This window comes from Colossoma macropomum, unplaced genomic scaffold (assembly GCF_904425465.1).
Source record: "Colossoma macropomum unplaced genomic scaffold, Colossoma_macropomum, whole genome shotgun sequence".
Classification (NCBI taxonomy): domain Eukaryota; kingdom Metazoa; phylum Chordata; class Actinopteri; order Characiformes; family Serrasalmidae; genus Colossoma; species Colossoma macropomum.
Genome location: NW_023494805.1, coordinates 34,703,749 through 34,713,764, shown reverse-complemented (window position 1 = coordinate 34,713,764; position 10,016 = coordinate 34,703,749). Strand labels below are relative to the sequence as shown.

Genomic DNA, 10,016 nt, shown 5'->3' with positions numbered 1-10,016 from the left:
TTAGTAAAGTTTAGAAGCATGCTTATTTCAAGCTTTAATGGTTCTTTGCATGGTGAAATGGTTCTTCAGACTGATGGAGAATGCGTTGTATATGGTTCTATACAGCACCAAAAAGGGTTCTATATAGAACCTTATACAACGCATTCCCCAATCAATCTGAAGTACTATTTCACCATGCCAAGATGAAAATGGTTCTCATGGTTCTAAATAGAACCATTCCCTGTATTAAGGAACCCTTGAAGAACCATCTTTTTATGTGTAGTTTCAGTTGATCACCAGTGTATTCTTTCTAAATAATCAAATATTTAAATTGCTCTAAATATATATATTTTTACTGAGAAACTGAATGAGAGACTGGCCAGTGCTTAACCAAGTAGGAACTGCTTTTGACGTGTCCCCAAATGACCATAAGACCCGCTGTCCACTATGGCTTAATGTCAGTTAATTTAGCCTGGTGAGTATAGGGAACAGATTCAGACTCATTCTAGTTGGTTTAAAGTTCAGGCTCGGCCCTCGCCCCCTCAAAGGAGTGCAGGGTGCTGTTAGAAACCCGTTTTACCTGCACTGAAGTCCAGTATGAGTCATTTGGCGTATATTAGCATTCACCTGCGGTGTGGTCCGAGCACCTTTTTCCTTTACATGAAAATCCCAAGTGAGTTTTACGACTTCAATTGGTCCGTGACGAGCGAGACAACGTCGATCTGGCGTTGTTTTTCCTCCACCCGTTCCCATGTAAGCCACGCCCCCCTGTGCGAGAATTGGCTACTAGTTCATCCTAACAAGCAGCCAGTAATTGACCGTGTAGCTACTATTAGCGCCAGAGGCGGAACACTCCAGCCAATTATAGCGTACGAGAGGCGTGGCCTGTCGGAATACAGGTGGGAGAAAAACGAACGCATCTCGGAGGTCAGTGACGTCGACAACGTCCCTTAACGCGGTGGGGTAGAGTGGGTGGGGAGGGGCAGCGGGGGTAAAAAATGGGAGGCTCTGCCTCACCGTGGAGGGATAAAACTGGCCGTACTGCCGCCCAGAGTGAGAGATGGAGACCAATGACCGCGCTGAGGTCTGAGAGAACCGAACAGAGCACTCTCTCCTTTGGCGGACGGAAAGTTTTCACAAAGAGGGCGCAGCAGAGTCGAGCCGAGTCTCCGAGAAGTTTTAGAGAAAGAGGAGAAAGAACAGGCGGACAGGAGGGAGGAAGGTGAGAAGACAAAGAGGACAGACAGAGAAAGAGAGATCTTATCTCATCCTTCCAGTCGGAGGCTCGCGGACTCCATCCAGCTCCTCTGCTGTAGGTATGTCAGCCTCACGGGGCGCAGGATGAGGACACAGAGCACCTGAGCAGACTGAGGGTTCAGGCATTTAAGCTCGTCTAGTGTACTTTGTCTGTAAGCTTAAACACGGGGGGGGTGTTTGGGGGTTAAATTCGTGATGTTGAAATGCTGAACTGTAACTTTTGAACGACAGTTTACACTTCAGAACGTTCCAGCCGTTGATGACTGTTGAATGGAACGTTGGTGTTGTTTAAAAAATTTCAAAAATTTGAATTGCAACGTTCTGTTCTTAGCGCTGTTTAACGGCACTTTACAGAGCAGAACGTTTCAGCCTCATAACCGTTAAATGAAGCGTTGATAAAAAAAAAACTAACGTTCTGTTTTTTGCGCTGCTGCTGAATGACAGTTTACTATCAGCGTTTTAGTCTGATGTCCGTTGAGTGAAACGTTAGTATTGCCTTTTTTTTTTTTTTTTTTTCGTATATTCTGTTGTTCTTTGCAGGAGCGCGCTCTAACCGTCTCTTTGTCGCTCTGTTTTTCTCTCACTCTCTCCTGCAGAACAATGTGGAGCAGCAGGGCTCTGGCCTTCCTCATCTACGGGCTCCTCGTGCACTGCGGCGCGTGCTCTCCGCTCGGCTATCCGAGCGCCAGGTACGAGCGCGTGCTCAAAGGGAACCGCACCTTGTGTGTGCGCGTGTGTGTATTCAGCTCGTCGTTGGGACGAAATGTCCAGGATAAGGACAGTAAAAGATCAGCACTGTGACGCTGAGGGGACGTTTAACTGGTCCTCATGAGGAAAACTGTCTCTCTAAAAACTGTAGCTTTTAGTTTAGAAGGATGAACAGTAAAAGACGAGGCTATTGATTTTGGTTGCTGAGGGTTGGACTTAGTGTAGCACAGGAAGAAACCACAGAGAGAGGAATGCTTTAGTGCCCGAACGAGCGTGTTCGCGCTCCTGAAAACGACATGAACATAATTTCGCCGCGCAGTTTATTTTGGGTCGGAAAGGGAAGAAGAGCGCAGCGCCCGGGCTTCGCTCAGGTGTCAGTGTGTGAAGTCAGACGGAGCTGATTCGGAACAGATTTCGATGAAGGTCGTTTTATAATCGATCATACAATCAGGGTTCCGTGAAATTCTCAAACAAAGTGTTTATTTTTGATTCTCTCTCTCTCTCTCTCTCTCTCTCTCTCTCTCTCTCTCTCAGATCGGCACTGTTTTTTTCTTTGTACTTGTGTTTCTTTGGTACCTCGGTGCAGAAAATTTAGTAACTAATAGACGTCAAATTATCTTTATAACGTATTTTAACAATCAGTAAAGTTTATTATTATTTTTTTTTGTAAGAGGTAAAATGTACCTCTTTTAAGACCTTCTATTTAGGGAAACTTGTAAACATTTATTTATCAACAGCATTTATACCAGGTTCTGTCGTTTTACAATATTATTCCTATTAATAATAATTTATATGTAATTCTCTTTTTTGATAGTCAGCTATAACTTGACTGTTCAGACAGCATCTATTTCATTTCCTGCTGAGAGACAGCTTGTGTGGGCCGTTCAGGTTAATTCTATATGCTGAATACTTGTTTAGGTAAAAAATAAAAGACATAAAATGAAATGTTAAAAGCTCAGCTAGATGTGATGCTGTTGCTCTGTGCTGCAGGCTGGACAATGCGGGCTATGAAGAGGGAGATTCAGTAGCAGATTTGGCTTTCGACAGTGACCAGATTGCTCTGAGCAGTCCATCAGCCGGGGACGATGCCTACACGTTATATTATCCCTCAGAGCAAAGGTGAAGCTTGCTGTCTGTCCGTGTTTGTCCATACTCATATTACACATATGTGTATGTTCTGTGATCAGCACTGTTTCTTGAGGCTGGTTAGACATGCAAAAGATACTGATAAGACTGGACAATCCTTAACATAGAAAGGATTGAGATAAATTGGATAAATACAAAATGATTGAGAGATAAAGCAAGTGAAGCATGCAGAGCATTGAGGTAAGACTTGGTAAACAGGAAAAGGTTAAGATAAGGCTAGTTAAAAAAGGGAGAAGTTAAGAAAAGAGTGGCTAGACTTGGTTCATTTAAACTTTTATCTTGGCCGAACACAGCTTATCTAGTATGTTCCGTGACGTGGGGCTCAGGCTCAGGGGAGACGTTTGATGCTGAGCTCAGCTTTATTTTGGTGCACTGTGTCCTACGGCGCTGTTTGACCATGTGTGTGTTTGGCATTTTTGATTCTAGAATGGAAAGGCACGCAGACGGGATGTTTAATAAAGCCTACAGGAAAGTCCTGGGTCAGATATCAGCCCGGAAATACCTGCATTCTCTCATGGCAAAACGTGTAGGGTAAGCATCTCGGTTCCTTCTCTGTACTTGTGTTCTCTTTCTCACTGTGTAATGATACTGTATATATAATATTCCACGGCAAGATGGGATCCTTGTTTTAGTGTGTTTTCTTTGTGGATGCTCTACTGCAAATTTTGTCTCTTTAAGAATATCTCTACCTTCTGAGGATGAGTGCATTTAATTTCTATATCAAATGTTGCCCTAAAGTTTAGACAGGCCAGGAGAAACAAGCAACTAAAACAACTTTAAGGACAAGTTTGGTCTTTTTCTACCAAGACCTTATTAAATTGATTGTTTACTGCCGTTTCTTATCATGTATAACCTCTCTGATGGAATGGCACTGAGGAAGTGAATGCTTCTCACTGGGCTTAAATTAAAATATGAAGCAAAATCCTGTAAGAAATGGGAAAGCTGGAGTACAGTCACACATGTCTTTGTGTGTTCTGAGCTTGTACAGAACATGTTGAATAACAGAAGCACTGTAGAAGCAAACTTCCTGCTTCTAGCATACACTCTTAAAACAGGTGGTTCTTCAAGGGTTCTTTAGTGGTTCTGTATAGAACCAGGAACACTCAAAGAACCACTTGCCTGCATAAAGAGTTCTTTGCATGGTGAAATGATTCTTCAGATTGATGGAGAATATGTTGTATATGGTTTTATATTGAACCTTTTTGAAAAGGGTTCTATGTAGCACCTAAAATGGTTCTTTACTGTTACAATGTGCAGCTTGTAACAATAGAAGGACCCTTTTGATGTTTTTTAAAAAGTAGAACAGTAGTTTTCTATATAGAACATTTACACATTCTTCATCATTCTAAAAAACAATTTTATGATGCAAAGAACCCTTTAGGCATGATAATTCTTTCAGTGTTCGTGGTTCCATACAGAACCACCATCTTTACTAAAGAACCCTTGAAGAACCATCTTGAAGAACCGGTACTGTACTGTGAGCTTCCCATTTTAAACAAAGAGATTTATCAAGGTTGTTGTAAGCATAACTGATTGCGCCATTGGACTTTATTTAAGCCCATTTAGACAATGCAATGGTCAGTTTCTTAATAGTGAATTCTGGCAAGGTTGTGGAAAACAATGACCTTAATGAGGTTTTGATAGAAAACACTGGGCTTGTCTTTTAAGCTGCTCTGAGCCCTTTGCACGCAGAGTCCTTCACACTGGGCACTCTCTGCTTCTCTCTCTCTCCCTCCTCTCTCTCCTTTCGCTCTTCGCACGCAGAGGAGGGAGTGCGATGGAGGACAGCACGGAGCCGCTCTCCAAGCGCCACTCAGACGGGGTCTTCACAGACAGCTACAGTCGCTATCGGAAGCAAATGGCCGTGAAGAAGTATCTGGCCGCAGTCCTCGGCAAAAGGTATAGACAGAGATTTAGAAGCAAAGGACGACGGCTCGCCTATTTGTAGCGCTTTCGAAAAATACAAACCCGCTGACGCCCTTGTATGTACAGTCCTGAGTCAGCCAGGATGGGGAGATGATGAGTCGATCGCGCCTGTGTCCTTTAAACATGTATTTATGTATGAAGTGAAGACATTAAAATGAATATTTTGATAATAATACTGTTTTTCTTTTGTACCGAAGCACTTGAGAACGCACAGATCTAACTTTGTGGACCAATCGTTCAGTCTGACCAAAATATAGTCTATATATATTTACTTATTTATTTTTAGACATTAAGAAAGTGATTGTGCACTTGAACCGTGTGTTCCTGATACTTTGTCTTTTACATATATCGACCTACCAATATGAGTATGAGTAAATAAATTGTCTTAAAGACAATCGTTGCATTGAATGTTACCTTTCTTCATTATTTTGGAACATTGAAATTAAGAGTGTAGTGTTTTTTATTTACAACAGCCCTGAAGACTTAGATTTGCACCAATTTCTACAAGACATAGACATTGGGGCGCTCCCGGATGGGGATGAGTTTGAGGCATTTATGTGGAACTGGCTGAGGCAGTTCCCTCCCGATCTCCCGGTGAGTTCTGTGGCTCCGGTACCATTTAGCCCTTTTCTTTTTCGGAGGGGGTGTCTCTCACTTCCTCCCCTCTCTCTCCCGTGAAGTTTCCCCTCCCCTGTCATCTATCGCTTAAATTTCACGAGCCAAACTCTTCTCCTTCCTCACCTGCTCACAACCCTCTTTGACAATTGCATTGACTTTCACATCATGGAACCTTCTCATTTCGGGCAGATTTATCTCCAAACATGAATGGGTTCTTTGTCATGGACAATCAAAATAAGAGGCGATGCACCTCGAAGAACGCACTTGTAATGTATTTAGAGACCTGCAAGACATGCCTCTGTTTGAGCCTCCGCCCAGTCTTTCTCCTCTCCCTGTAAAAGCATGCCCAGGCACCTTATATATCATCCTTCCAAGCTGTTCTTCTCATCTCTCTATCCAAAAGTGTGGGAGTCTTAGCCTGTGAATGTGTTTTATCCATTGACTAGAACAGTACAGTTCAGCTCTTCTGGTGGTGGGCAGTATGTGTGATGGTGTGTTTGTGTGTAAATGTTTTTGTTTCTGAAGAATCTTTGCTTGTAGGGAATTCTACTGTTAAAACTCAGATTTCTCTCTCCTGTTGCAAAGACACGCTGAGTATATTTTTAGATTTCCAGATTAAAGTTCTTCATTTCTGACCAAACTGGCCGTGAAATCTGCTCTTGTTAATGTCACGTATCTGCTCGCCTCTCTTTGTATCTGTCATGTTGATGTTGTGGAGAGATACAGTAGTATGCAAAAGTATAGGTGCCCCGGTCAGATTATATTGTGTTGATTTTCTCAGTGAACATACATTTTAATATTGGGAAAAAATATATAAAATGTGGCCTAGGCAAAGGTTATGGCACATCTTATAATTTTATTATATTATAATTAGTGCAACAGACCAAACTACAAACTTTGATAACTGTTTGAAAACTGAAAACTAATTTTAAAGTCAAAACATGATGCTGTTTTGTACAAAGTCTAATTTTATTATGTGTCTTCCACACTGAGAAAACAGTGCTTTGAAATGGATTTAAATGCACTATAATTTTTTATATGTTAAACCTATTAAATTAATAGAAATTATACATTAAACTTTGCAGGATATGTGACTTATTTTCACTTAGACTCAACAAAATGTAATTTGACCAGGGGCATTCAAACTTTTGCCTACAACTGTATGGTTTGGGATCTGGGAGGGTGGGTACCTCTCTCTTGTCATGTCTCCCTAGTTACCAATGTTGATGGCCCTAATTAGGCTTGCATAGCTGTAGGAGGTCGTTACAGGGGTTGACTGCAGTCATAATTGCTTACGCAGACAGTGCTAGCATGCTTCAGTCCCCTTTACTTATGCATATGTTTATGTACAGAAGAGAGGAATTAAATATTCCAGAAATGTCATGAAAGGAAGTGAAAGGAAGGAAAGGAAGTCAGAAATAACTGTGTAGGAGAAGGAAAAAATATGCTTAAATTTAATGTAGTGAGGATAATGTAATTTTGGGCCATTTATCTTTGTTTATTTGTCATGAAATGTGCACATAATGCATTTTCACATGGTGTAAACATATGATGAACTATTACAAGATAGAGAGTTAAAACATTTTAGCAAAGATCTAGAATAAAAAATAACTGACTGGCTGAAGCACACCCAGCCAAAACTGCAGCGCTTTAGATCTCACTAGGGTGTGTAAGACTGTGAATGTGTGTGTGTGTGTTTGAGAGAGAGAGAGAGTAGGAGAGAGTGTAAGGAAGAGTGTGTGAGTGTGAAATCAATCTGTGTTTAATTATGCGTTCTCCTGCAGGCTTTGTGACGCAGGAGGGCAGCTTGCAGCTCGGGTGCCTTTGCTTCGACTTTAAAAATGGCCACCAATCTCAGATGGCATGTTAGTGGCCCTCCAATGCTGCACATCACCTGCTCACACTCCTCCCATTTCATTGGATCACATGACTTTCGTTCAATTGCCACTTGGCCCCACCCTATTTTGTTCGACTTCCTGCACCATTTCCTGTTGTTTGTTTTAGCTACGCTATACGTAGTGTGTGATTGCTAGCTGTAGAAATCATAGAACACTCCCGACCCTGAAGTTCATGCTGTGTGTAAAGTCTGATAGCGCCTGAAGCCTTACTTTAGATGAATCTTAAAAAAAGAAATCTATTTCTTGTGTAGATGAGTAGTAGGTTATAATAACACATATGGGAACCACAACAGAGGTCACCAATATAAATGTCAAAAAAATAAGGTGTTGTAAGATTTGTATGAATAAATTTTTGTAAACAACACAAGTTTGTCTAATCTTTGAAACTTACCATAGAGATGTAACAAATTTTAAAGAAAATGATAATAACACTACACCCACTTTTTTCGCTCATTCTAGTCCCATAGTGGAACATTATGCAAAGAAATGACCAAGCGTTGATTGGCTGACTACACCATGAAATACAACCATCTTGTCATATGGTATATCTAAATGAAAGAGCAACATGCAAGTGAAATGTATATTTTCACACCTTCCCCTTAGATATAAACAATAAACAATACAACACTCACAAACACCAAAAAGCATCAGGGCAGCAGCGTAAAAGTGGTTGAAATATAAATATGGCAAAATGTGTTCTTGACTGATTAAGAAGTAAACCCCAAACTGAGGGTAGAAAACGGTCATCAAAGCTGAATGAAGCCAAATAAGATGTGTTTACCTATCAAGAATCCACAGGCACACTTAGGATGGCAAGTGTATGACAAAGCTGGATTTATGGGGTTAGCAAGCCAAGTTTAAACTGATATGAAAGTAGACTCTAATCTGGGTAGGTTCAATTAAAATTTATATGTATCACACTTCTTGCAACAAATATTTTTGAAAAGCAGCAGGACTGGCTGGGTTGGGTTTCCCAAAAGCATCTGAGCACAAAGAACATTCTTTAATGGTAGAGCGAGTATCACGGTGAATACTCTCTCTGCCAGTTAAGATAATCTTAACGCTAAGATGCTTTTGGAAAACTGGGCCCGGTCCTTTAGTCTCGTCACACAAGCCAGGCTTGAAAAGTGAAGGTGTGTGTATGCGTGTGTGTGAGAGAGGTGTGAGAGGTGTTGTCACCCACTGAGCTATGACTCCCTCAGGTGTGTTATGCGGTGTGGAGACTCTAGGAGTTCAGGGGAACCTTTTAGTGTCCGTCAGGGTGGATCAGAGTTAATAACCCCTACATCACTGCAGCACAGCAGGGAGAAAACACTGACCTTTACAAACACACACATACATACATATACACCCCCCTACATACACACCTCTATTCAAGCTTGTATTCACACCAACTTTGCACTGGTGTTGAGTGTTTCAGAAACTTTAGAACCTCAGAATGAAGAGTTCAGTGCATTTAAAGGGGATTTTTTTGCATAACATCTGCATAGTGAAAGGGTTAAGAAGAAGAAAAGTCATTCAGAGTGGTTTGATGTTGAAATGCTCCATTCTTGAGAAAATAGAGAGGAGTTAGAGTCTAGAGAAGAATCAGAATTATTCCCTCTGGTGACAGGAACCAGATATCTGAAGTGTTAATGCCTCTAAAAGCTCTCTGACACCTGTTTTACAATAGTTTTGAGAAAGTTTTGGCCTAAATAACATTTCAAAATCATTTCAATTCATGGGGAGAGGTACATGCAGGGTTTTATGAAGCAAACTAGTCCCCAAAGACAAGGTATTTTTTCACTACTTTTCCATTATCAACATAAAACTCAGAAGACACATGTAGGCTGGTTTTGGATAGCAAATAAAATGGCTATATTTGTGTTGTATATATGGTAACCCCTGGTTCCAATCACCACCACGGTAAAGAAATCTGAGCCTGCATGTTCCTCTACGATGAATAATTTCTCATCAAACCACTTTGAATGACTTTGTTTACATCTTCACCACTGAATTATGCATACATTTTGAAAAATGGTGGAATTCCTGTTTAAGTTAAGTGGAAGTTTAAAAACATATAAACAGTAATGTGTAACTCTAGCAAATGAAAGATTACGTAAGTGTTGTAGCCCTTTATTAGAGCTTCTGTTTACCTGTTCTTCTACACACACACACTCACACATATACGCACACACACACACACACACACACACGCGAGTTCTTATCCAACTAAGCCCAATCACCTTCCCCGTTACCAGGCAACGGGTCCCAGTAGGATGCAGTGTCGCCGGGCGTGGCAGTGATGGACGATCCGGTTATGACCTGATTTGATCGGGCCATGAAACTCCACCCATGAATAGCCAGTACAGTATGAACGTTTGTCAGACAAGTGTCGTGCATGTCTACACTCTTCTTTCCATTTCTTTCTTCTGTTTACTTGCTCACAAACAACCACCCACACACTGCATATGAAGTATTCACCTCATCACTCAATGAAGCAGA

The 10,016-nt window shown here is 41.2% G+C and overlaps 1 protein-coding gene across 3 annotated transcripts; it reads left to right on the top strand.

The window, feature by feature from the left end:
• Nucleotides 1-990: 990 nt before the first annotated feature.
• On the top strand, nucleotides 991-7,618 carry adcyap1a (adenylate cyclase activating polypeptide 1a). 3 transcript variants are annotated; one of them, XM_036597438.1, is made up of 7 exons: nucleotides 1,001-1,295; nucleotides 1,833-1,925; nucleotides 2,935-3,063; nucleotides 3,517-3,621; nucleotides 4,855-4,989; nucleotides 5,490-5,610; nucleotides 7,419-7,618. In XM_036597438.1, the coding sequence occupies exons 2-7, from the start codon at nucleotides 1,837-1,839 to the stop codon at nucleotides 7,425-7,427; spliced, it is 588 nt and encodes a 195-aa protein (XP_036453331.1). In that variant the 5' UTR covers nucleotides 1,001-1,295; nucleotides 1,833-1,836; the 3' UTR covers nucleotides 7,428-7,618. The 3 variants fall into 3 exon arrangements, with proteins under 3 accessions (XP_036453330.1, XP_036453329.1, XP_036453331.1); XM_036597437.1 differs by lacking the exon at nucleotides 7,419-7,618 and having other exon boundaries at nucleotides 991-1,291; nucleotides 5,490-6,274; XM_036597436.1 differs by lacking the exon at nucleotides 7,419-7,618 and having other exon boundaries at nucleotides 998-1,295; nucleotides 5,490-6,274.
• Nucleotides 7,619-10,016: the final 2,398 nt, after the last annotated feature.

What these genes read in the sequence shown, in the direction of transcription:
- adcyap1a (XM_036597437.1), top strand. Translation starts at nt 1,837, where the DNA reads ATGTGGAGCAGCAGGGCTCTGGCCTTCCTCATCTACGGGCTCCTCGTG. An exon ending in TATTATCCCTCAGAGCAAAG is followed by an intron (nt 3,064 to 3,516) that starts GTGAAGCTTGCT and finishes TTTTGATTCTAG; the next exon opens with AATGGAAAGGCACGCAGACG. An exon ending in GCCGCAGTCCTCGGCAAAAG is followed by an intron (nt 4,990 to 5,489) that starts GTATAGACAGAG and finishes TATTTACAACAG; the next exon opens with CCCTGAAGACTTAGATTTGC.